The sequence below is a fragment of the Emys orbicularis genome, chromosome 2 (assembly GCF_028017835.1).
Source record: "Emys orbicularis isolate rEmyOrb1 chromosome 2, rEmyOrb1.hap1, whole genome shotgun sequence".
Classification (NCBI taxonomy): domain Eukaryota; kingdom Metazoa; phylum Chordata; order Testudines; family Emydidae; genus Emys; species Emys orbicularis.
In genome coordinates this window covers 77,727,763-77,754,370 of record NC_088684.1, presented here as the reverse complement: position 1 = coordinate 77,754,370, position 26,608 = coordinate 77,727,763, and the positions used below count along the sequence as shown (strand labels likewise).

The following is a 26,608-nucleotide window of genomic DNA, read 5'->3' as shown; positions in this document are numbered from 1 at the left end:
AATAGGATCATAAGGGCTTGGTTTCTTATCCTAGATACTTCTGATGTTTTTATAACCCAATAAATAAAGCTTTTTTTATCAAAATATTGTATGATCTTGCTTGTGACAAGTTAGTTTATTCTTCCTAATCGCACATATAGTGTAGATGGGCCTGGGCTACGTCTGGCCCAGAAGACAGATACTGGTTTTACTCTTCTATAGGAAATGGATATGTATTTTCAGATGCACTAGTCAGTTGTTAAAGTTCATACTCTTTACAAAAATATTCCTAAATTTCATTATGTGCCTTTAGTCTACTGGCAGTAAGGAGAAGTCTTCTAACTGCATTTGAAGTGATCAGTTAACATTTTAATTATTTATCACGCTGTAACTTATAATGCACTCGGAATCATCCCAGTAAAGCTTGTCTTCTCTCTTTAAAATGGTCTCTTTGGTATCCAGCAAAGGGTTTTGTTGCAATAAGAATTAAGGTGTGTCTCTAAGCTTTTACCTGGGAGCAATAATGATGTTGTCAAGCGTTTCAGTTGAGACCAACCCAGGATTTTTGGGTGGGGAAACAGACTCTGTTATACACCATCTTCAGTGCTTCCTTCAGAGGGAAGCAGAACACCTCCAGAGCTAGGGTGTAAGAACATCTAGTGAGTGTCTTTTTACACTGACACTAAAGTGAGGGGGGAAAGGGAACAGCAGGGTAACCACAACTCACTTGGACTTGTATCTAAGAGTAATCAGATGCAATGGATTGGCTCCCCTTCAGAACAGCTGCTGTTCTATTCATTTTAATGGTAAGTAGAATTTTAAAACAATATTTGTAAGCTTTCTTTTAATGTCTGTCAAAGTACTTTTCTACAGATGATTACATTTACTGCTGCCTCCACTTTTAACTACATTGAAACTCATATTAATCAATAAGGCAATTTTAAACATTGTGCATTAGAAACTAACCATTGCTCGTTTTCAACTGAATCTTTTAAAAAGCTTCTGCAAAAACAGCCCATCTTTAATTTTAATGTTATCAGAATTATTTCTTTTGAGTATAACTGTACCCATTGTACCATTCTGATTATTAATGCATTACATATTTATAATAATAAATACTTCTTAACAAGCTGCTTTCTTTATTATTATTATTATTATTTTATTATTTTATTTTTATTATTTAGTTGTATGTTTGTCTTCATTTGTCCAGTGTATCGGGGGGGGGGGGGAGGGGAATCCAGCATTCTTTAAAAAATAATGGCTAAGATTACTTCACAATAGATCAAACCCTATAGTCTATTCAGGCAACCATCCCCACCTCCCATTTCATTAAATTTAGTGGAGGTTTTGATTGAGTAACAATTACAGGATTTGGCCCATTAGTTAATATTGCAAGGAACCATCACTGCTTGGTACATTAACATAGTAGCATTAGTGTATAAAAGTAGAGAATAAACAAATCCTTACATTGGGGGTGTTATTCTCTTACTGTGTTTGTTTATATTATTGCAAAAAAAGAAAGTGGTGCTTGTAGTAAGGCAGAATAGTTGTGTAAGGTGTAGGCATCAGGAAGCTGAAATTAACTAAAACCAGAGAGATATAAAAGAGGATCACAGAGGATATTGTGACGATCTGTTCTGGCATCATATTCTGTTTTATTGGTTTGGGATTTGTTTTTCAGAGTTTATCTTGCTTTTCTAGAACTAAGGACAATTATAAGGCCCTAAAAACTAACAGGAGTAGATTCCCTGTACAATGGTTTGTTTTGTGGAGTTTGTTTCACACAATCTATACAACGAAGTGTACACCTATATTAACTTTTTAAAATAATACTACTGTACTAACAATATCTAAAGGATTATTGACATAGAATAAAAAATACTGGGGCTTATTTTGGAAAGATTAAGCAAACCTTAGCTCTTAGATTTGCATTCAGTAAAGTAGAACTAATCAACATGGGCAGAGGCCAAGTAAATAATTTTAAGGCTTGGCAAAAAACAGACAAGGTTATGATTCAGATTAGTTTCTGCTTGTTTAAGGCAACATACAGGTCTCTTCCAGGTCTGGAATAGTGTGTGTCAAAATAACAATTTTAGCTTTTTATTCAACATTATCAGCATTAGGTAAGATGAGATTTATTAAATCACATAGTAATAGGTATTTTTCATTTTTGGAACTTCAGTGAAAATAAACTATAACTGTACTATAAATTACCATCCATTCGAGTGCACATTTTACTGTAGAAAAATAATCTCTTTCAACACTGCAGCACTTTAATTTAAAAAAAAAATACATAAATTTTACCATAGTTTTGTGACTGAGTCAGGATTTCAGTTTCAACCAGGAGAAGTGAAAGTTTATGTGAACACTAACCACATTTTGGCAGGTGTTAGCTGTATGAATGGTCATTATGCAGAGATATCAAGTAAAGCCATTGGAATATGTCTTTCTCTTGTCACAGAAGGACTGGTCAAATGTTCATAGCTGGAATTTACAGGGATCTTATTTTAATTCAGTCTCAGTCCAATCGATAAGAAAAAGAGGCTTTTTTGTACATATAGAAGTAGAGAGATTACCGAATATACTTGTTCATAAGCCAAATATTTCTGGTAAAAAAGTGACGCATCAAAGAGCGGGGGTTGGCTTATAAACGGGTCTTCACCAAAATTTGATGATTTTAAACTCTATGGAATCATTTAATTGAATATCTAATACATTGTTGTTTTGTTTACCTGGAGCATCAGGCACGGAGCCCCTCAGCTCCCAGTGTCCACGGTTTGTCGTTCCCAGCCAATGTGCCACTTCCCGCAGCTCCCATTGGCTGGGAATGGCAAACCGCAGACACCGAGAGCTGAGGGGTTCCATGCTTGTGAACACTCCAGGTAAACAAAACGTCCAGGACCACTAGTGGCTTACCCTAACGGGCCAGGAGCCAAAGTTTGCCAACCCCTGAAATATACGGTTGGCTTATGAAAGGGTCATATAGTTTTTGCTAATTTTACTTAACCATCTTGGGGGTTGGCTTATAAACGAATGGGCTAATGAAAGAGTATATACGGTAAATAAATTATGAAAGAATTCAGTTTTAAAAAATGACATGAGGCCTAACCTTGTACTCCCAATTCACCCAAAACTCACATTGATTTAGAGGTTAGGTTTTCCATCTTTTTTTTCTTTTTTTAATGAAAGACACCTATGTGAGTGGTATATTTGATGATGGATTAGCATATTATTATCAAATTAAGCTAAATAAAATTGTTATAGAAATATACACCCTGTAGTATTCTGAATGCATTCTGAAATGAAAACCTTATTTTACCAGAAACAGACTGTGCTCTGCAACTATTAAATTTTTAGTACACATTTCCCCATTCGTGGGCCTGATTCTGCAACCCATATGACTTCAAAGGCATTACTTGCATGAGTAGAGAGTGTAGAACTGGATTTTGTTTGTTGTACTTGCCCAGGCATGTTTTGTGGAAATTGTATGTTTGATTCAGTATGACTCATCTCCTTCCAGATACCATGTGATGGTTAGTTTATAACAATCTTAAATTCACCACCTGTCTTGCTTGGCTGCTTTTTTTTCATATATTTTCTTCACTTTCTCTTCTAATTGCAAAGATATGGGTTGCATTGTCCACTCATAATTTGGTTGGATAATTACAGTATGCTACGGGGGCCAAACCTTCCCCTTGGATATGTCTGTAGAACACCCACTGAAGCCAATGGAAGCTGCAACATGTATCTAAGGGAAGACTTTGGCTTTAGGAACTTAGGCCAAAGTTGTCAAAGTGTCTAAAGTTAAGTACTTAAATCAATATTTAGTCTCCTAAATAAAAGTGGACTGATTTTCAGAGATGTAGAATAGAAGCTGTGGGTTGTAAGCACCACTGGAAATCTGGAAAATTTTATTTAGGAGCCTAAATATGGATTTAAGTACCTAACTTATGAAATTCAAGTTTGAAAAACAATTGTTCTTAGAGCCTTTACTCGGGTTAGTTCTCCATTCATTTTTCGGATGGTTAATGTTACTTAAGAAATGGAACCCCACAGAATTTCTACGGGATTTGGCCTGTATTATTTATCAGATAGAGGAGAACAAATCCTGATGACAAACTTGTAAAGGTGTTTAGTTCCATGAATACAAATGTTTAAAAGTGAATGAAGCTTTGGGCCTTATTCTGCTCTCATTGCAGTGGGGAGTGTAACTTCCATTAACGCCAGTGGGAGCAGGGTTGGGAAAACATAGCATGTATAAGTGTTGCCTTTAGCTTCCAATATATCACAGAAAGCATCTGGCCATTTTAAAGTTAACATCATCAACAACAACAACCAGAAAAGTCATCGTACAAAGTTTCCCCTTAAAAATGAAACTATTTGTTAATTAGAGGACAACGAGTAAGCTAACGGCAATGAGAAATATGCTTTTCTGTTTTGATTTAGAAGATACTGCGTTGGTTGTTTAAATATGTAAGGGGAAAGTTCAGTTCGAAGCTTCAACCCTATCGCTCAGTATTTAGCATACAGTGGTTTGGTTTGGTTTAGGTTTTTTTATGGTTGAGTTACAGACTCTGGAAATAGACATTCATGAAAGGAAGGGTTTGTTCTCACAGGCCTTTACTCAGTGAGAGTTTTGGCTGAGTAAGGAGTGCAGTATATGACCTAAAGTGCTGACACAAACATAACCACAGTGGCACAAGGATGACTAATATATTGAGTGTGAGTGCCCAATACTACTCCCAACGAGATCAACAAATATTCCCCTTGACTTCAAAGAGAATAGAATCAGGCCCTTTAGGAATAATGTTGGGAAACAGGGCAAAAAAGGAGTTATGGGCATGTTCAGTCATTTGGATGTGAATAGGTGGAGCAGGGAGGATTCCATAATTGCATATTATAATATTGCTTGGCAGTCAGCTAGCAATTAGTTAATGTCTTTGAAGATGCAAAGCACTATATAAATGCTAAGGGCCAAATTCTGCTCCCAGTTACGTCAGTATAAATCTGGAGTAGCTCCAGTGACTTTAATGGTGTTATTGCAGATTTTGCTCCAGTGCCAGTGGCACAGGTCTTTCATATTATCCAACTGAATTGCAAAGCTTTGAGACAGACTAAACATAAACATGTTTAAGATTGTCCCAATAAAGATGATTTTTTTCAGCCTCGTATCCCCCACCCAATTCTAGCAAATACTTCCCTCAAGTGCCTACTCGCTTTTCTATGGACTTCCCTTCAGCAGGAAGTCTCACACAGGCTAATGATCTGTGAAAGGACAAAAATCTTGATGGTACTCTGAAGGGAACCAAGGCTCAACCCCTGAGCCTTCCAGCAAAGCTATCAAGTTTTCCCCTTTAATCAACTTCCCACCTGCTCCAAAATTCCAATAGCGTACCCCACACCTTGTACCCTTTCAGTGGCGTCTGTTGCTGTACATGTAACAAAGCAATGGCTGAATAGATACTACAGCACTTAACTCTGTAGGTGTTTGGTGTAATAGACATACTTAATATTGATATATCACCACAGACTTCCCATGTGACCTTGGATAAGTCATTTAGCCTCTCTGTGCCTGAGGTCCCCATCTGTAAAATGGTAATAATAGCACTTCCCTACCTCCCAGGATAAATATACTAAAGGATAAATATACTGTGAGGATAAATATACTAAAGACTGTGAAGTACTTTGAGATATACTGATGAAAAGCGCTATATAAGAGAGCATCATTATTATTATACTGTATACAGACTTCACATTCGTCAGCTCAATGTGTACTTGTAGCATGAGGACTCTTGACTCAAAAAATAAACGTCTCCTAAGTAGGAGATCCTCCATTATCCACAAGTAGTGTCAGGGCTTTTTTCTTCTGTAGAACAGCCACTAGAGGACAGTGGTGAAGCTAATCTTCCCATTCACAATCAGTGAAATATGGCGTATAGTTGCATGAAATCCTTCTCTTCCCCCAACAGTTCTGAGCTGCACGTTCAGAACATTCCCAACTAGTGGGGGCCCAAGAGCAAAGGAAAAATCTCAAGTGTAAAACTTATATCTCTCATGGCTTGCCAGCTGTGTTATCTCCAGGTCAGGCGAGGCTGAAAATAAAGATTTTATGAATATTCATAACCTTAAAGATTAGTACTTAAGGTTTCTTTAGTTGCACAATTATTGTGCGGTGGTAATACTGTATCCTTAACACAACCTTGTGATTATGCATTTTGAAGAAAGGAATTCTAATGAATAGCTTAGAGTATGTGAACATATGGAATATAAGTTACAGTGTTGTGTCTTATAATATACACCAATTAATACAGACACTGGTGGCTGATTCACTAACTCTTGTACACCTTTCTGGGCCAACAAGGTTGCTTGCATGCCAGAGGGGATTTCATCCTAAGGAAGGGGAAGCAGTGAGGCTACCAGAACTGTCTCTTAGGGTTCCATTTTAATTCCCAAAGGGGCTGCACAGGAGCTCTGCCAAAGGAAGCAACTCCTAATAGGCACTGAATCAGTGTAATGTTTGGCAGGGTTTTTCCTCATGCCCTTTTCCTGGTGGTGGGTGTAATTTGCTTCAGACTCTCCCTGATTGGGTCAACTCTGCATTGCCATCAAAGCAGACTGCAGCCCTTTGTGGGTAGAGTATCCTCTCCTTCTCTCTCTAAGTGGGTAATAATTGTGCCTGAACTCAAATCCCATTCCATAGCTGAATGTTTAAATTGTCACCTAACGTACATTTTTATATTAAAAGCGAGGCTAAAGCTACTAGCCCAACATGCCTATAGCTCTTTCTTTCTAAAGAGCCAATCCACATTTATAGTTATCCTTTCATGAGGAATACTTTTCTAGCCTATTTAGGTCTAGATTCTGCCCCCCCCCCCCCCATCTCACAGTGAATAGTACCTTATTCTGTGAGTAGTCTCTTTGATTTCAAGGTGCTACTCATCTTAAATTCAGGTGGCAAAATCTGACCCATAATCAATTATCTTCATCTTGCACTAATAAATTGGGACCAGACTGTAAAACCTTATTCAGTGGTACGCGGTCACACAGGCAGTCCCACTGATTTCAGTGGGATTACTTGCAGTCCTACTACTTTTGTAACTTGTCCCCAACATGCATAAATGGTTCACAATATGGCCAATTAGAGTCCGGGGGCAAAATTGCCATTTGTGAACCTCATTGCCATTGGAGATAAGTGATTTTTAAAAAAAATAAATAAAGCAAGCGGTATTAAGTGACCAGCTTCTGACAATACACGCATTCAGTAAATCGTTGGAGAAAAATGTTTACAGGAAGGATGCATGAGTTGAAATTACCATGGGCTACATAGTAACTTCTGTGACAACTACTATTTTTTATCTTCCACAACACTTGGCATAAAATCCATAAGCCCAGAACATTGTTTGTAGCATTAGGACAAAATTCTGCTCACCTTATCCAGGCAAATAGCCCCACTGAGGTGCCTGTTCCAGCTGAAGTAAATGGCAAATCTCCCATTGACTGAAATGGGAGCAGTGTTGGGCCATTGGTTGTATAGCTTCTGTGGCTACATCACAGTTCTTAACTGGAGTGTTTACATTCTGAAAATATTACTATTTGTGATCAAACCATTTAACACATGCTCATAAGTTATCTATTGTGAAATTGCTCCTTTAATCCAAACTTGAAAAGAAATCTGGGTAAAAGTCACACTGATGTGAGGACTAACACAAAGCCCTCCATACCATTTAAACCCCACATTGAAGCTGTACAGAAAAGGCACAGAAAGCAGTGATGGTAGCAGGCTGGAGAGAGGGCATGTGTCAGGGGAATTCCCAAGCATTGAAAGCAATTCAGCAGCCTCCTCACAAAGTGTCATGGGTGTGCTAGGGTAGCACATGAGGGATGGGGCATTGCTGCAGCCCTATGCCCTAATGGCATGTAGAGACTGGGTTTTGCTTTCTCAATCCCACATTTTACCCACTTAAAGCCAGATTACTCAGGCTTTTTATAGACAAAAGGAATTTCATCATCTGTGCACAGCTCTTTTCAGGATATAGCTACTCATTTCACACGCAGAACTCCTTGTGTGGTACACACAGATTGAGTGCCAAATATGGCTCAGTACATTTTTCTTAGATTTGTAAGTGAAAGATACCCAACCTTTGTATTCGACTAACTGTATTACTGTATTTGCAGGTATTCTTGGATTTCAGCATTGGATTTCATGTAGAGGTAATATATTTATAAAAATAGTTATTATTAAAGAGCAGATTTTCTGAGCAATGAAAATGTAACTATCATTAAAAATGAAATAAAGAATTGAAAGGGTTTTATAAGCTAAGATATTTTTGGACCATAAAATCTGAAAAAAATACTTAAATGTTGACCTGCTAAGGAAAGAGATCTGGTCCTGCAAACTCCTAATTTTATTGAAGTCAGCGGACTACTCACATGAGCAAGAACTTGCAAGAGTAAGGATGTGCAGGCTTAGGCTCTGGGACTATAAGCTTTATAAACAGAGCATTAGTCTATACTAATGTTCATACTGTTTACTATCTACTGTCTTCCATACTTTACACTGTTAAAATCCTACCAGTCTATATTGGTTACAACTGTATTCAGACTGCTTGTCATAGTGACCCTGGAACTCTTTCTGCCTAAGGTGAAAGAATGGAATGAAAATGGTGTGGCGCGATGGAAAACCTTCAGAAGACAAAAACGGGAATGGATTAAATTTGCTGCAAATTGTAGGGAAGGAGAAGATAATTCAAGGAAGAATCCAATTGCCAGAGTAAGTGTTGTTTATTGATTAGAAAGTATGTTGCAAAGAAAAAGCGATAAAGCTAGAGACCTAACTGAGCTAACTGGTGGAGACCTTGAAATATAAATTTTGCCTAGCATGTCCAAAAGAAAAAAGGCAGAATAGGAGAGGGAATGAGCTCTAAAGCTGCTGGTTCTACTGAGAGTACCATACCCACATAAAATCAGAAAGTTGTGGACTAGATTGTGGTACTGAGTGTTCTTGGGGCAGTACGGAGGCCTCCTAGAGCACAAGTGGAGCATGAATGCTGCTGCATTTTTTGGGAAGTGCAGCATACATTCTGTCTGATGCCAGCTACACCATCACTTCATAATGGCGCTCTCTTTCCCCACCCACTTTGAGGAATCCCTGAGAGCAAGGATTGGGATGGTGTCTGACTAGTGTGCAAGGAGGCAATGGGGCAGAAGAGCAGGAAGGTCCCAGAGCCCAGGCTCCAGCCCAAGCCCAAACGTCTACACTGCACTTTTGTAGCCCTGCAGCCCAAGCCCCGCAAGTCTGAGTCATCTGACACAATTCAGCCATGGGTGTTTAATTGCAGTATAGACGTATCCTGAAAGAGCAGCACTGGAAAGCTCTCTAAGGGGCTACATCCAGCCCACCATGTTAAAGAGAATTCTGGCATAATGCAGTCTGCGGGGCCCCTGAGGAGAGTAACTGAGAATTCTGTAAGGCTTTGTGAGGGGAGAAGCCATCACTTGTGTTCTCAGTAAACTGTGATAAACATAATATTTTCCATTTGTTTATTGTTGTAGATTCGATCAGATTGTGAAGAAAACCTACCAGTTATATACAGCATCTCTGGAATAGGGATTGATCAGCCACCTTATGGGATCTTTGTTATTAATTCAAGAACTGGAGAAATTAATATAACATCAATAGTTGATCGAGAGGTGACATCAGAATTTGTTGTAAGTGTTGTACAATCCATTTATTAGCACAGTATATTCTCCTTTCTTTTTTACTTCATACCTTCTTTTGATGAATGCTGACAGAGAGGGAAGTGAAGTTTCAATTAATAATTATTTTCAAAATTTGAGTTTGTTTCTTCTTCTTTTAAATTATACATATTTGTAATCCTCTTTATCCAGATTCGCTGCTTTGCTAAACATGCACTTACTCATAGAGATTTAGAACCGCCTCTTGACCTTCGAGTCAGAGTTCTGGATATAAATGACAATGCGCCGATATTTTCACAAGCAACGTATATGGGATCTATTGAAGAATGCTCTATGGAGAGTAAGTAACTATTTTGTGCACATTTTACAGCAATTGTCAGTAGCCATAGCAATAGTGGAGACTGCAAGACAATTACCATGCTTTTTTTCAGCTGCTCATAATGTTCTCAATCAAATTCTTTTCACATTTAGAAATTTTTAGGAAAATGGGTTCTTTTTTTTTCTTTTTAAGTTTGGTTACTTGTTTGTGAGGGTAAATATAATTATAAATAATATAATTTTCCCCATGTGTCTTGATCTGAAAATATGTGTTTGTATAACTAAAAATGTGGCTGACATTGGCAACTGCAAAGTAACATCCTAATATGGCAAACCCTTCCTACTAAGTACAGGGCTTACTACCAAGAGAATTCCTACTGACCTTACCCATGTGAATAATCTTTGTACACATCAGTAGTATCACTGAACTGAATGGGACTATAAAGATTACTCACATGACTATACATTTGAAGGTTATAGCCTATACTGTGACTTAAAACCAATCTGATGAAAACCACTTACTGCTTTTTAAATTACGGACACTTATATTTGGCAGTGTCCAACTTTTATATTAGAAGAATTCTGAAACTTTTTTCTGTTAGGCCCTAATCCTGCAAGTTACTTCACGTGCCCTTAATTTGTAATGCTTTTTTAAGAAAGCATTTTTTAAAAAGTAATTGATTACTGTGACCAGGTTTAGCCATAAGTAGCTGATACAATGTTGACCACAACTTGTCCTTGTCTATATTGATCCCAATGTTATGGGAAGCATCATTTAGTTAGCTCAACTCTTCACAATTTATATTCTAACACAAGGCAATTTTGAAGTGAAGTCAAGCCCTGGAAGTCAATAAATGAAAGAGGGAGAGTCTGCTTCTTCCAGCATTCTCTCCCCTCCTATGAAAAAAGGACATATTGCCATATCTGTACCATGCACCAAGCAGGAAACTAGGGGACACCTAATGGCTCTGTCAGTTCCCTTTCCCCTCCTGGCAATCCTTAAGTGGGTGGAGAGGATAGTTGAGAGCAAAGTGGTTGTTCCCCTTCACAGCTCCACACTATATGCTATAGGCCTGCTTAGGGACGTGAATTCCTTTCAAATGCCCCCATTCTTTTCCTCCTGCCTTGTCCCTTTGCACAAAATAATGCAATTTGTTTAACCATATGATATCAACATCCATGATAACATACAGCCACAAAATTAGTGAACTCCCCCTACTTATTGTCATGTATTCATATTTTTAAAGGCCCAAATGAACCATTGTGATCATTTAGTCTGACTTCCTGCATAACTCAGGTCATAGAATTTCAAAGTTCATCTACTTTAACCATTGAGACTAAAGGCAAAATTTTATCCCACTGAAACTTAAAACACAGCTGTCCAGTTTAAAGCCTTGTGAATAAAATTAACTCATTTGATAGATTCACATATGGAAGCATGTTTTGGTGTAATTAATACTGCAAAGTAAAATGAATATACAAAATTCCAGGAAGGCATCAACATAAACTACTGAATATGAAGACGTTCTCCAAAAAACCCCAGCGTGAAGTCTGATTTTCATGATTTCATTAAAACAAACTTTGAATTTGTTGTTACTATGTTATTCTAAACTTAAATGGATGTTTATGCATCCTACATATATATGTGAGATCAGAATACAATTTTAAAAATATAGTGTGATTATATGTGCAGTATATCATCTTTAACAAACAACACAATAGTTAATTTATTGTGAGATTATTTGCTGGCTTTTCAAAATACTAGGGTTGCTAACATATCTCTTCATCTTTAAATAAAAACCACTTAATGTGGGAAAAATCATAAATAGTTACAATCCTGATTTTACATTTTTAAAAATTCACTGATTATATAGGTTTCCAAACCCCTGTTTATCACATTATGATAACCATTTCCATGGCATGTAAATGATGTTCATGATCACAAAACTACAGATTTCACTTGGAATAAGTACAGCCACCATTTTACTAAATTAAGTACTTTCTATTATTTTCTTAGTAAATGAAATTAAACATAGCTCCTTATAAGTAATATAATTCTTGTGTTTTGATGACTGCTTGTCTTGCTGAGTAGTTTAAATTAACAAAATAGGGCTCTTATGCCAATTTAAGAGATATTGTCTTAATTCCTAGATACTCTGGTGATGAAAATAACTGCCACGGATGCAGATGAGCCAAATAACTTGAATTCCAAAATTGCCTACAAGATAGAGAGTCAGGAACCTGCAGGTGCATCAATGTTTATTCTAAATAAACATACTGGAGAAGTTCACATAGCAAATTTTCTTGACAGAGAGGTAAAAGCTTCAATATGTTAATATTCAGTCTGAAAGAATGTGTGTGTGTGTGTGAGAGGGGAAGAGAGAGAGAGTAATGTATTTAGTGTTACAAAAGTGAAATAGAAGATTGAAAAGGCTTTATTTTTTATAATACATAGATACAGTATGGGTTTTTTACTGTATTATAGCAAATATTTGTATCTATAACAAATTGGTGTATTTGAAAAGAGCAGCAAGAAATTACTATTCATTATGTTTTAACTTGTAAATAATGTGTTCATTTTTCTTTCCAATTTAGCAATATAGCAGCTACTCTCTTGTTGTGAAAGCCTCAGACCGCGATGGAGCTGCAGATGGAATCTCCTCCCTTTGTAGTTGTGCTATTCAAGTTATTGATGTCAACGATAATTTCCCAACTCTTTCACAGAGTTCAGTAAGTTTTTTTCCCCATCAAAGTAACATCACTAACATTTCTATGCCCTAACATCACAGAGATAACCAGTGGAGCCCTTACTCATTCTCAGGAGAACTTTCTCCTATGAATAGTCCTATCACAAAGGTACTATTCACAGGAACAAGTTCTCACCAACATAGGTAAGCAAGCATTCCACAACCTGGCCCATGGTCTACAGCATAGGCACTGACTCCGTGGGTGCTCCGGGGTCAAGCAGCCAGAGTAAAAAAAGAGTGGGTGCTCAGCACCCAGGAGTCAGAGCTTGAGTGTGGAATGTGATGAGTTCTGTGCTGCTAACAACTTCTGCCCTTGTGGCAAGGAGTTTGTTTATAAACAGAGGCAGGGTGAATAAGATAACAAAAGGCTTGTCATTAAATTAAATTAAATTAAATTAAGGATCGTTAGATGATCCTGAAAGCATTCCCAGGCACTCCAGTTAAAAGATAGGAAACAAAGGGTAGGAATAAATGGTCCATTTTCAGAATGGAGAGAAGTAAACCGAGGTACCCTTCCCTCCTCTCCCCTCCCCCCCCCCCCCCCCCCCCGGGGCTTGTACTGGTCTGGGATCAGTGCTGTTCAACATAGTCATAAATGATCTGCAAAAAGGGGTAAACAGTGAGGTGGCAAAGTTTGCAGATGAATCAAAATTATTCAAGATAGTTAAGTCCAAAGCAGACTGCAAAGAGTTACAAAGGAATCTCACAAAACTGGGTGACTTGGCAACAAAATGACAGATGAAATTCAAAGATAGATGCAAAGTAATGCACATGGCAAAATATAATCCCAACTATACATACAAAAGGATGTTGCCTAAATTACCTGTTACCCATCAAGAAAGAGATCTTGGAGTCATCTGCAGTACTCTGGAAGCATTGTTTCCAGAGTACTGCAAATTCATAAGAATCCTTCTCACTGTGCCTGTATAATCCTGAACTGTGGAATGCTCATTCTCCTGCTTCAGAAGACTTAAAAAGTATCTCCGGTCATCAATGGATCAGACACAACCGAATAATGTAGCTGTCCTTAACGTATACCAGGGAACCTAGATGTAATTAAGATTGCTGACAGTTTCATCCAGAAAGCTATAGTGAGACATAATGTCTTTAAACTGTTAGTGAAGACAGCTTGTAGGTGATTGCAATGATCTTAATATACTGTAAGTCATGATAATGTAATTATGTAGTTCATAACAGTTGAATCATTATTAACATAGTAAAGATACCAATGATAGACACATTCAATAACTAGAATATGAAAGAAGTGTATAAATATGCTGAAAATAGCCCCCCCCCCAAAAAACTTGCAGAGTGCCCCCCCCCCCCAAACACACACACCTCTTCTAAAGCATCCACTGGCCAAAACAAATGTCAGCGCCTCTGGTCTACACACACAATTCTGATTACAAATGCACAGGTTCCTTTTGCATCCCATGAAACCAGCTACAGTGGTTCATGCATATGAAGTGGGGGACAAATTATGTAGTCCATCCACAGGATTTTTTCAGTCCTTATTCATGGAAAACACCCATTGACTTCACCCAGGATGATTTCACAGACATCTGGGGCAATACACACATTTGAATAGCAATCAGAACCACACCCTATGTGGGGCACATGGTATTTTCACAACTAGTATTGATTGTGAAGATAACATATTTCAGAAATGTAAAATCAACATATGCTTCTCTGTAGTGCTTCTTCATTACAAAATATCTTTTCAGTGCTTGTTAACAGAGTGTGCATCTGTCATTCTAGTATTCAGCAACTATTGTGGAAAATTCACTCAGTTCAGAATTGCTACGGATACAAGTTCTGGATGCTGATGAACAGTATTCGGACAATTGGTTGGCAGAATTTTTCTTTATATCTGGCAATGAAGACAACTGCTTTGAATTCGTAACAGATCCAGCAACTAATGAGGGTATTCTGAGGGTTATTAAGGTAAGGATGTATAAGTATTATAATTCACAGATTTTAAAATGACATTTCCATATCATTAGGGCCAGATTCTGGTGTGTATAAAATGCAAGGGAATCCCAAATCATGCACTCCCCGTGTATAAGGTGTAAGAGAATCCTATGCTGGGAGTGGAGCTGGATACTTTCTTCCCCCTAGCTGGGGAAGGGGCTATGGCCCCACAACCATCTCACACTGACTGGCAACCCTTGGCAAGGGATGTGCATATTATGCCTCCATGAGAGAGCCTCTCATCAGGACACTCCCTATAGTGCCAATGACTGTTCTCCTTGTCTTTACACTGTGCAGGTAGTTTGCTTTTGATGCCCCTATTCATGTTCCTTACCAGAGCTGTGGTTTACGTAGCCACTATATACTATTCATATAGCAATACATATTGGCAAGAACAAAGAAAATAAAAGTTAAGGCTAACATTCCTTCCTGCCACTGTGGCAAAAACAAAGTAAAAAAGGAATGTCAATTTTAACTTTATATTTCTTGGCTTTTTTCAGCTTAATGTAACTTTGATTAAGCATAGTATTTTGAATATGGCTTTTTTTCTTTAGGTTCCCCCATTAATAGTTATATGTGCTTTGTCTTAAAGCATATGATTTATCTATAGGAGCATAAATATTTTGTTAATTTGTTTTTAGAATTAGAAAACTAAATTTAGAGTGATACATAGAATAATAGTTTTCTGAGCAAAGCCCCATGTACTATGTGATTATGTGATTATGCAGATAGTCACATAATCCTCCCCTTTTGTAAAGCAGCCACATAAAGCTCTCTTTTGTGGCACATAAAAGACCCACCAGAGGCTTGGAAGAGTAGGATAGAAGGAACTAGAATAGCAAGGAGGCTAAAGGAAAAATATCAGCTGCAGAAAGAGACTTGAAGAGGGGTTCCTGCCACTGCCAAGTCTGCTGGATCAGAACCCCCAATCTCATAAAATTTAGGAGCTTTACAGGACAGGTATATTCCAACTCCCTCCTTCACCGTGTAAGAGTTCTACTGTAGTGGAGCTGGGGCAAGCTGGTAGCGATGAGGCAAGCAGCCTGGCTGCTCCTGTTGACATCTTTGGAGTGCTGCAGCTGGGATTGTGTCTACCCTGTTGGGTTCCTAAGCTTTACTATGGGCTGTGTTCTAGTGTAGTTTGAGTTCAGCAGGACAAGCATCTGGTCCTGGGATCCTGCTCAGCTTTAACTTTAATGGCTTCCTAGCTGTAGTCCCTTTCGCAGATCTCCCCCAGACAGCCCTGACTCTCAAAATACCTTCCCAGCTGGAGAGTAAGTGGCTTTCAAAAATCCTGGGCTTGCTTCAATGGACAAAAGAGGCCACACAGCTGGCCCCAACCACCTTTGCAGACAACCAAAGGCGGGGGCAGCCCCCATCCCTGTCATGCATGTGTTTTGGACTTCTCTCGTTCCCTGCTGTCCAGTCAAAGGACATCCCTTTCTAATGGCAGTAAGAGAATCTACTGGGAATAGAGGGGGGTGTGTGTGTTCATTCATCTAAAATTAATGAATGAACTGAGAGTTTATGGATTTGACTAAGTTCTTATTTCTTTGTTTCTAACATTTTTAGCCGCTGAATTATGAATACTTGCAAAGTTATCCACTGAGTTTTGGTGTTAGAAACAAAGCTGCATTCCACCATTCAGTTGCTACTCAATATCAAGTTAGTGGAACACCCCTAATGATAAATGTAAAAAATGTGATCGAACCACCATACTTTAGTCCATCTTCAATGAACTTTTTTCTGCCAAGAAGCTTATCAACAGCCGCCATGTTAAATTACATTGTTGGAGCATATACAGCCACTGATGAGGAAACTAGAAAAACTGCAACAAATGTCAGGTAAGACTGTCTTTACTCTCTGTGAGTAACATCCTCTCCCCAGCATGCAGCCTGAACAATGATGTGAGCACCTGAGTACCCAGGGAGAGGAAGGAATCCTCTATTCCAGACCATGGAACAGAATCAGAGCCTGGGACGGATGCACATTTCAAAACAAGAAAGATTTCAAAAACTAAATAAATAAAGCAATAAATAACCATTTAAATAATTTGAAAATGTTTCATCCTAACAGGTAACAGATACATTTTAAACAAAGCATATAGGAAAGTCAGCAACAGTATTATCTCTTCATTTCTAAAAGACATTACACAGCAATGTATTCATCACATCCCTGTATTGCCAAAGACAATTCAGATTGTTTCATGAGTATGGGACCTTGCCCAGCCAATATCTAGCTGGCTGGTCCTAATGAATATTAGCTGCTAGGAAAGCAATGGTGCTAAATCAGTTTTAGTCACATGAGATTATCTGGCTGGTCAGATTGTTTGTCCTTTGAGGATTTATAATATATTACATTAAAAAAACTACATTAAAAGAACATACATTCTGCAAAGTCAAGCACTCGAAAGTTAGAAAATGTCAGTGTTATGGTCACCCAGGAATCCTTAATTCTAGTTCCTTGTGCATCCAGTCTATTCACTGAAGGAGGCTGGAGTCTTGTGGGAAAAAATAGTATGAGATCATGTCTTTAAAAACTATATCATAACACTTATGCACAAAGGGGTCAAAATAAGTTTGCACAGGTAACCATGAATCTGGCATCTCCTAACTTTTGAGTGTTTGATTTTGCAATCTAAATAACTCTCTTTTTAAAAAAAGAGGCTTTTTTGTAATTTCCTTTTTAGAAAAATATAAAAACAAATTCTATTATTTGCAATTGCAACTGCCCACGTCCCCTCAAGTATCATCAACAGGTGAACCTTGGATATTTATCTCTGCAGCACAGAATTCTACTACTTAAACTACAGAAGGAAAAGACTTTTCTCAAGAATGTACTGTTGATTATATGCCCTGGATCCCAAGGGTGGTAATGGGGAGTCCAGCCCAAATTTTTCTCTGACTTCCTGGAAAGTGAGGGGCACCTTCCCCTTTCTGTGCCACGAGAAGGGCTGCTAGGGACATGGGCTGGGTCTGGAGTATGCAGTGGGGGATTTGGTAGAGGGGAGCCTATGCCAGGTGTTCTCCCTACTTCCCTGTGCTTTGCGGCTGCCAGGCATTCCCAGTGCATGCTTTGGTGGCAGCAAGGGCCCAGATCTTTAGAATATTCATGTTTAGTTACATGTTATTTTGCTAAGCTGCCCAAATTTTCCTTAGACTTAAATGCAAGAGGGGGGAAATGCTAGTGCCTAACAGTTTATAACTGAGCTGAACCTGAATAGAAATTAATTAGACAATGAAAGTCTCTCATCTAGCCTGGGGGCTTTCTCCCTGCCAAATTTGAAAGGTCTGCTGCAAACAATGTAGTTGTTAGTTTCTCAGTAATAATAATAAGAGGAAAAAATTTTAAATCACAATTTTTTTTATAATGAAAAGTAAGAGTAGCTTAAATATAGAGGTCACTACAGCTCATCCTATAATGTATTCCTATTGAAATCAGTGATAATTTTGCAATTTATTTCACTTTGTGTCTGTCTGTACATAGAGATTATCAACAGGATAATTTGCAGATGATTTCCATGGGAGCAGGATTAGTTCCTAGTGCATATATATTTACCTAAATACATACAAACTTACATATTTAGGAAGAGATAGAGTTTGAAAATTTTCCATAGAGCAGACGATAACATAAAAAGGCATATAACTATATGATGTGATATCATACTGTACAATGGGATTTCAGTGGTACTTACTGGTGTTAGGAAGGGTTTGCAGGATTAGGCCCTACATTATTATTAGAATGGGATGTCATGTTAACCACAGCGTGGATCTGGGGAAATATAGGACCAAATCCTTCAATCCATACTCGGGTATTATTCGGGCAAATCTCCTTTTGAAGCCAATGGTATATTTGCCTGATTAAGGACTATAGAACTCGGACTTTAGCATACATGGAAGTATCTTAAAGTGACAAATATTATTTTAAAATTATTATTATTTAATGGAGATGTCCTGTCTCCTAGAACTGGAAGGGACCTTGAAAGGTCATTGAGTCCAGCCCCCGCCTTCACTAGCAGGACCAAGTACTGATTTTGCCCCAGATCCCTAAGTGGCCCCCTCAAGGATTAAACTCACAAGCCTGGGTTTAGCAGGCCAAAGCTCAAACTACCAAGCTATCCCTCTCCCCAAGTATATGACAGTATATAACAGTGTAATGAGCTTATACTAGGGGATTCTGATGACAAATTGTATGAGGGCTGCTTGCAAGGTTTAAAATGTCACCGGATCTCCTGAATAAAATTACCCTTGCATTACATGGCTGATTTTCTATCATGCTAATTATACTGAATAGAGGAAAGGTAGTGTGCAGGCTGCTGTAAGATATATTTTAAAGCTGTAATGAACATTGTACTCTTACAGGGGGAAGGGATAACTTAGTGGTTTGAGCATTGGCCCACTAAATCCAGCGTTGTGAGTTCATTCCTTAAGGGGGCCATTTAGGGAACTGGGGTAAAAATCTGTCTGGGGATTGGTCCTACTTTGAGTAGGGGGTTGGACTAGATGACCTCCTGAGGTCCCTTCCAACCCTGATACTCTATGCAATGTCATAGCTTGTAAAACATGCTAGTATATTTGCATTTCTCCAACACATTAAACTTTATTTCAATATAAATGTTAAATTAATAATTCTCATAAAAACAAAATTTGAGGCCACATCCTCAGCTGATGGAAATTGCTGTATCTCCATTGAAGCCAATGAAACTATGCTAATTTATACCAGCTGAGTAGCTGGGATTGTCATGTTTGTAATACTTTACATTAAACATAATCCTAAGCAGTTTTTGTAAACCAAAAACAGATATCGGATTGGACATGATCCAGCTGCCTGGTTCAGAGTCAGCCCCACAACTGGTGAAATCTTTTTGAACAAAATTATTGATCGGGAGTCATCCTATGTAGTCAATGGGTTATACAGAGCAAAGTTGCTGGCTATTACAAGAGGTAAGAAAATAGATTTACCCTTTGTCATTTTGTATTTATGTATAGAACTGTCCTGGCCCTATAATACTGGTCTCCTATCCTATTAAAGTGGCTATTTCTCTGAACAAAAAGTATAAGATGGAGCTGGTCCAAACCCAAGTGTTTTCACATAGAAATCTTCAACAAAAAATGAAAAGAACTGTAATTTTCATCAAAAAGTTTCAAGAAAATTTTTGCTTTTTCAACAGAAACTGGAAAACCAAAATAATTCAGCCAAAAATGGGAGCTGAGCTGAGGTTTGTTCCTTATGTCCCTTAGTCCCCCCTACGGGCTGGGATCCCCAGTTGTACTACATCTCCCAAAATGCATCATACTTCCCTTGTTGGTGAGAAGCTGTCCATCATGGAGTCTCTGACTCTGATGCGTTATGGGAGATGTCATCCAGAAGGGGATTCCCTCCCATAGAGAAGAATGGGGCATGAGGAGCAAACTACAACTCCCCCAAGGCACTGCAACTCTCATTTTCAGCCAAAAGTTTTCAGGTTTTGGCTGAAATATTTAATGAAAAATTGAGATTTTTGCACAGAAAGCAGCCACTCTTTAGCTGAAAACCCAATTAGCCATTGAAAATCAGTTTAGATGGAAAAATTTTGACTAGCCCTAATATAGGTCTGATTCTGCAAACCATTATTCACTGGAGTATCTTCAGTGGGATAACACATAAGTAAGATTAGCAGGCGTAGAATGTTCTAAAAATGATGTAACTCGTTTCCTTCCCTCCACTGTTAGTTGAGATCAAATATGACTAACACATATGAATCAATCGCTACCAGTCTTAAGCAGTCCTGAGCTCAGGCCTTCTAAACTCAGCTAGTACTGCACCCAAAGGCTAGATTGCTATTTATTCTTATGGCTGCCACCTTTGAAGACATGGAGGATTTGAGTGTTTTGATAGCTCTGAAATAATAAATGATAATCACCATCATTTAAAGATTTAGAACCAGCAAGGATTCTAATTACAAAACATTGCCATCAAAAATGGGGATGTCTTCCAAATATGCTACTGAACAGTCCAAAGCTCTAGCTTCTGGAGCAAATAGTTGCAAAATAAGTTTGATTTGGGATATTAATGTGGCCTGTGTTTGTCAGTTGTGAACAATGAGTTGGAAAAATGTTGAAAATTTCCCACAATTAAAAAAATAATCAGAAACAAATGCACATGCATTTTTCCCCGTTATTCAACCACCTATAGTTGTGAAGCCAAATTCTGTTTTCACTTACATCCGTGGAAGTCCAAAGTGATGTCCATTCCTGCAAATCTTTACTTATGCATGCAACTAGTCCCACTGATTTCATTGAGACTTTCATGGGCACTAAATCAATTGAAGTCAATGGTGTTACTCTGGATTTACACCTGTGTAACTGAGAGCAGATTTGGACCCCTTCACTTTAATTAGCACACCATCAATGTGTGAACAAATAAAGTTAGGCTTGGGTTGAGTTAGAAATTTAATTCTTGAATTGTAATTTTAAGAAAATTGCTAGCATTATTTATCTGTATTACTGTATTAGTATTTTAGACGGTCATATAAAAGAGAAATAAATGTTGTGCATGTTTTGACAGGCATTTACAACCCCTTGAATACTTCTTTAACACCAATTATTGTTGACAGATGTTCCTGCAAAAACTTCCACTGGTACCATTGTGCTTGTAGTTGACGATTCCAATTATAACTGTCCAACTCTTAGTACTGAAATGAGAAAAGTATGTATGAGTTCTCCAAAAGTTATTATCACAGCAAAAGATCTGGATGGTGATACATATAGTCCTCCCTTTACATTTATCATAGCTAATCAGCCTGCAAGAAGTTCATGGAGTATTAGACCAATAGATGGTGAGTAAAGTTAAATTTTTATAACATAGTAAGTCATAGAAATAAAAACTCATTTAGGGTTTTCTTGCTTGCTTGTTTATGTGTAAGATTGATGACAATGATAATCAAGCATCTAATAGAAATTAAGATGAACAATACAGTTATTGGGCCTCATTGTGATCTCACTTGCATAGTTTTTATATTGGTATAGTTCATTGACTAACTGGAGTTGCTCCTGATTTTCAACTGTGTAAGATGAGAAAGAGGCTCATTATTTGCATTTTATCTAAAATTATTAGTTTTAAAATATAAACCTATATGAAGATTCCACAGGACAGCTATGCTTTTGATTTTATTTTGCTGCACTGTAATTATGGTGTATAGGGTATATAGCTGAAGAGGGTCTAAAGCTAATCTAGTAATTATTTTGTTTTGTCAATTGACCAAAAATCCCAAATGTATTAATTATATGATGTTATCCATGAATTTCTTGCTCAACAGAATACTTGATTTATGAAATGAGTATATTAGAATTGCAAATACAATTTGTATTACAATCTACAATCCTGAACCCATTGAAGTTTTTTGCCACTGACTTTAATGGAAGGAATGTCCCCTACATTAGTTTAATATATTAGTTACATAAATTACAATGTGCTTTTCAGATTCTATTTTATATTGTAATAGTCACAGATTACTCTTTCAGTTAGCTATGTAAGACATCCAACCCGGGATTGGAAACAATATCACATGACTTAAAGAGTGACTGTTAGCAAGTGGTGTTCCAACCATGCTGTAAATACAAGTCCACATATTTTGTATATGGTCATATCACCCCCTTTCTGGGGAGGGGGGGAAGGGGCTATAAACAAGTCACTTCAAAATAATCTCCATACCCAATTCCCTAGATTTATCTTTCAGAGGAGTGCCCCTACCTCCTTGTATCCAGGGTGGAGTTAATAAACCACACTTGCAACATAGTCAAGAAGGTTCACTAAGCATCTCCCAGAGTCAAAACCTGCCAAGAAGGTGGGTCCATAGGAGAACCTGCCACCATGTTACACCAAACAACACAGTGTAAATTCTGAATTGAATATACATTATTTTATTTATATTGCAATAGCACCCAGAACCCCAACTGGGATCTAGGACCCAATGTAATAGGAATTACACAAATACATAGTAAGAGTAATCATTGTCCCAAAGAACTTAGTCTATTTTCGCTTCTATCCTTTGTCTATCTTGTCCATTTAAACACAGACAAGTGAAGTGACTTGCCCAATATCACAAAGCAGGTCAGCAGCAGAGCCAGGGCAGAAACAGGTGCGTTCCTCATGAGAATATCATCTTTTATTCTTTTTTTTCCCAAAAGGTTACTCTGCAGAACTGAGCACTCAAAATATCGAGTTTTTCATTTATGACGTCTATGTCCATATGATAGATAACCAAGGCAGAAGATGTCAACGACCACAGAGAATTCTTTTGCAAGCCTGTCTTTGTGATAGCCGCCTAATGTGTACTACTGTTGCTACACAAAAAAATATTACCGAAGACTTTCGGGATGGTGTGACGATTGATGATGGTCTGGTCACTGTTGGTAGTAGTATTGCTACATCTGTTGATTATTCTTATTATACTGATGTTTATGTAAGTCCTGATTTTGGAGTCCGGCAGGATGGAACAACTACACTTGGTGGTGCTGCTATTGCTCTGATGTTTCTTGGAGGCTTAATATTTGTGTGTAAGTATTCAATAAGGTATGCTATTTAATGATATCTCTATGCAAAGAGTACTGTTTTACTCTTCCAAAATATTTTTTTATTAAAACACAGAAGCACAGAGTATCTCTGTGGGAAAAAAAGGAAGCATCTTTTAAATAATATGAATTTTTGCATGTAGTTTATTCAGAAATTATTTTTTCTGTCCTTTTATATATAGCTTTTTCCTAGAACACTACCCTTATCAGAATAAGGATCTTATGCTGCTCCCACTGAAGTCAATGGGAGTTTAGGCAGGATCAGAAAGAAGTGTGGAGGTTAGGATCAAGAGTCAGTAAAATCTGGGCAAAAGTAGGCTCTAAAACTTTACCACAACTTGCATTTATCTCAGTAACATAAATGAGCCTCCTTATTTCAAAACATTTCTAAAAAGAGCGGTTGATGCTAAACTGAAAATAAACCAAAAAATAATAAATAAGAACCCAATCCTGGTTTCAGTAAAGGCAGAACAAAAAATGTCATGGACTTCAATGGTAGCAAGATCAAGGCCCTAATGTATAAGTCAATTTCTGAGCTGGTGATCATTATGTTGATGAAAATTAATATTTTCTGTGAGAACAACTAGAATACATCACTTATTTAAATATGTCCCCATTTTTCAAACAATGGAAGTTGTGGTCTGGGGAGGAAAAGAATGAATCCATCCACACTGTCGTGTTTCAGCAGTAAAAGTGGTATATGAACTTTAGAAATGACCTCCCATAATGCCAGAATCACAAATGGTGACAATTTTCAGCAGTATGACCACTCTTAACATGCTGGTCAGAAATGAAGAGTATTCTGAATGTCCTTCTAACAACATTTTGAAATGGCCTGATTCACAAATATTGGCTACAGTTACTGTAGGAATTTAATTTGTTTCCCATTTTAGAACTTTATTTTTAAATCTTTGATTACAATTGGGCAAAATTTCCATGAAATTTTTGTTGTCCCCATGAAAACCAGACCAAATTTAGCCAAGTAATAAGCCTCTGAAAATCACAGTTCTCACTTGCTCAGTAGAGACTTGTAAGAGTTTGGTGGCTAAATTCTTCAGATTCCATCTCTGCTGGGCATGTTTCAGTCCAGGACTGCAGAGCCCATAGCAGAACTTTTCCTGCAGTTGCACCTCTTGGCAGCTGAAGTCCACTATGTTCAGCTTCACGGGAACTCTCCTTTGCTCTCAATGATCCCATGCTAGTGCTCAGGCAACAAAGAGGAAAAGGAAGAAGCAACCTGACTGGAATGTAGAGGGGTGAGGTGCAATGAAGGGGAGAAAAGAAGAATGGGAGCAGTGGGAAAGAGAAAAGTGGGGGGGAAGGAGCTGGAATAGATGGGGGTAGGAGCTATGGGGTGGAGGTGGATAGGTTCAGAAGGGGTTGAAGGAAGGAGGCATGGGGGCAGGGATGAACAGAGAGGGAGGGGGCAGGAGCCAGGGAGCTGGAGAGGAACAGAGTAGGAGAATATAGGAGCAGAGATTGACAGACATGTGCCAAATGAATTGGAGCAAGAGGGGGGACAGGTTGGAAGCACAGGGGCAGAAGAGTTTATAACCACTAGAGCACACTCCCCTCCAGAATCTGGAACTGAACCCATTATTCCTGAGTCTCAACATGGTGTCTAGCAAATAGCTGTGAAACCCACTGGCAAGTATGTATGTCATCCCCTTCTAGTGGCTGGTCCACATAGATCAGGGGTAGGCAACCTATGGCACGCGTGCCGAAGGCGGCATGCGAGCTGATTTTCAGTGGTACTCACACTGCCCGGGTCCTGGCCACCAGTCTGGGGGCGCTCTGCATTTTTATTTAATTTTAAATGAAGCTTCTTAAACATTTTTAAAACCTTATTTACTTTACATACAACAATAGTTTAGTTATATATTATAGACTTATAGAAAGAGACCTTCTAAAAACATTTAAATGTATTACTGGCACGCGAAACCTTAAATCAGAGTGAATAAATGAAGACTCGGCACACCGCTTCTGAAAGTTTGCCGACCCCTGACATAGAGGATAACCTACCACTGCAACCACTGACTTTGTTATCTCAAGTGGTAGAGGTATGTGCTGTGGTCTGATGTGGTAGAGGTCTCTACCCTATTGGTGTCTCATGTGGGGATCCATATGGTTCCACATGATGGAAATTTTCAGTTTGCTTTTTTAAAAACCTAGGAAATAACATTTTAAAAACTGCATTAAAAGAATGTTAAGGTTGCAAAGTCAAACTCAGACTTTAGGAAATGCCAGAAGTAAGTTTGCCTGTGAACATTTAATTTGGTCCTCTTGTTCATATGCATTATGCTACAATCTTTAATTACGTGATCACATACTATTTTATCCACTGGACTTCTGCCTTATTCATTGCACAGGATTGTCAGGGCTGTGTCATGAATGAGTCTCTTATCTGTAGAACTCTTGCTTCATGCATTTTAGAAGTTGGAAGGTATATAGTGAAGGAGGCAGGAGCTTCTAAGAAGAGAAAAGAGGGCCTCATGGTTAAGGCAGTTGAATGCTGCCCTGGAGAAGTGGATTATATCCCGGTCTCTGCCATGGAGTTCCTACAGGTTTCTGGAGTCAATTGGAGCTATACTTTGAACATATAAAATTGTTAAGTACTCTGAAAAATCAGGCCTGAGGGTCTTCAAGTTGAGCACCCAAAAGCAGTGGATATTTTGACCTTAATCTCTCTTTCTCTGTGCCTTAGTATTTCCAGTTGTAAAGTGGTGATAATACTTCCACCTCACCTCTCCATAATCTTTGTGATGTATTCAGATATACCCATTCGGTGAATAAGGCAGAGTCCTTTGGAAACTATAGTATGTGATCATGTCATTAACGATGGTCTCATAATGCATATACATAAGAGGGCTGAATTAAGGTTGCCAGGGCAACCTTAATTTCTTTTTGCTTAGGCTCTGACAATGACTTCAGAGGAAAATGTCTGCTCATACATCTAGATTCAAGTTACCCTGAACCTGAGTCTGTTTGGTTTTAAAGTGTTACTGATATAGCTGTATGGACCAAAATCTGTTCCCCGTTATACTGGAGTAAATCTGGATTAGTAACTCCACTCTGCTCCAGATTTACTCCATTGCAAGTGGGAGCAGAAGTTCTCCTGATGACAAAATAATATGTGCATTTTCAAAAAGTCACTAGTGATTCTGAGTGTCCCAGTTTTTGAGTTCTCAACTTGAAACATCTTAAGGGAGTCAGATTTTCAGAAAGTGCTGATCACCAGCCCTCTGAGGAAAAAGACATCTGAAGAACTAGATCTAGATGTAGATATATACTCAGAGATGGAAATACATTTAAAAAGATAATTGATTTACTTTTTTGTTTCTTTCT

The 26,608-nt window shown here is 38.1% G+C and overlaps 1 protein-coding gene across 1 annotated transcript in view; it reads left to right on the top strand.

The window, feature by feature from the left end:
• The first annotated feature begins 737 nt into the window (after positions 1–737).
• LOC135874751 (desmoglein-1-gamma-like) overlaps positions 738–26,608 on the top strand; it is a 31,114-nt gene continuing 5,243 nt past the window's right edge. Inside the window, exons 1-12 of the mRNA XM_065399668.1 lie at positions 738–785; positions 8,155–8,190; positions 8,621–8,749; positions 9,532–9,687; positions 9,868–10,015; positions 12,145–12,308; positions 12,589–12,723; positions 14,499–14,684; positions 16,284–16,555; positions 19,512–19,654; positions 21,307–21,528; positions 22,880–23,248. Coding sequence (XP_065255740.1) covers positions 738–785; positions 8,155–8,190; positions 8,621–8,749; positions 9,532–9,687; positions 9,868–10,015; positions 12,145–12,308; positions 12,589–12,723; positions 14,499–14,684; positions 16,284–16,555; positions 19,512–19,654; positions 21,307–21,528; positions 22,880–23,248 — 2,008 coding nt within the window. The remainder of the gene's footprint in view (positions 786–8,154; positions 8,191–8,620; positions 8,750–9,531; positions 9,688–9,867; positions 10,016–12,144; positions 12,309–12,588; positions 12,724–14,498; positions 14,685–16,283; positions 16,556–19,511; positions 19,655–21,306; positions 21,529–22,879; positions 23,249–26,608) is intronic.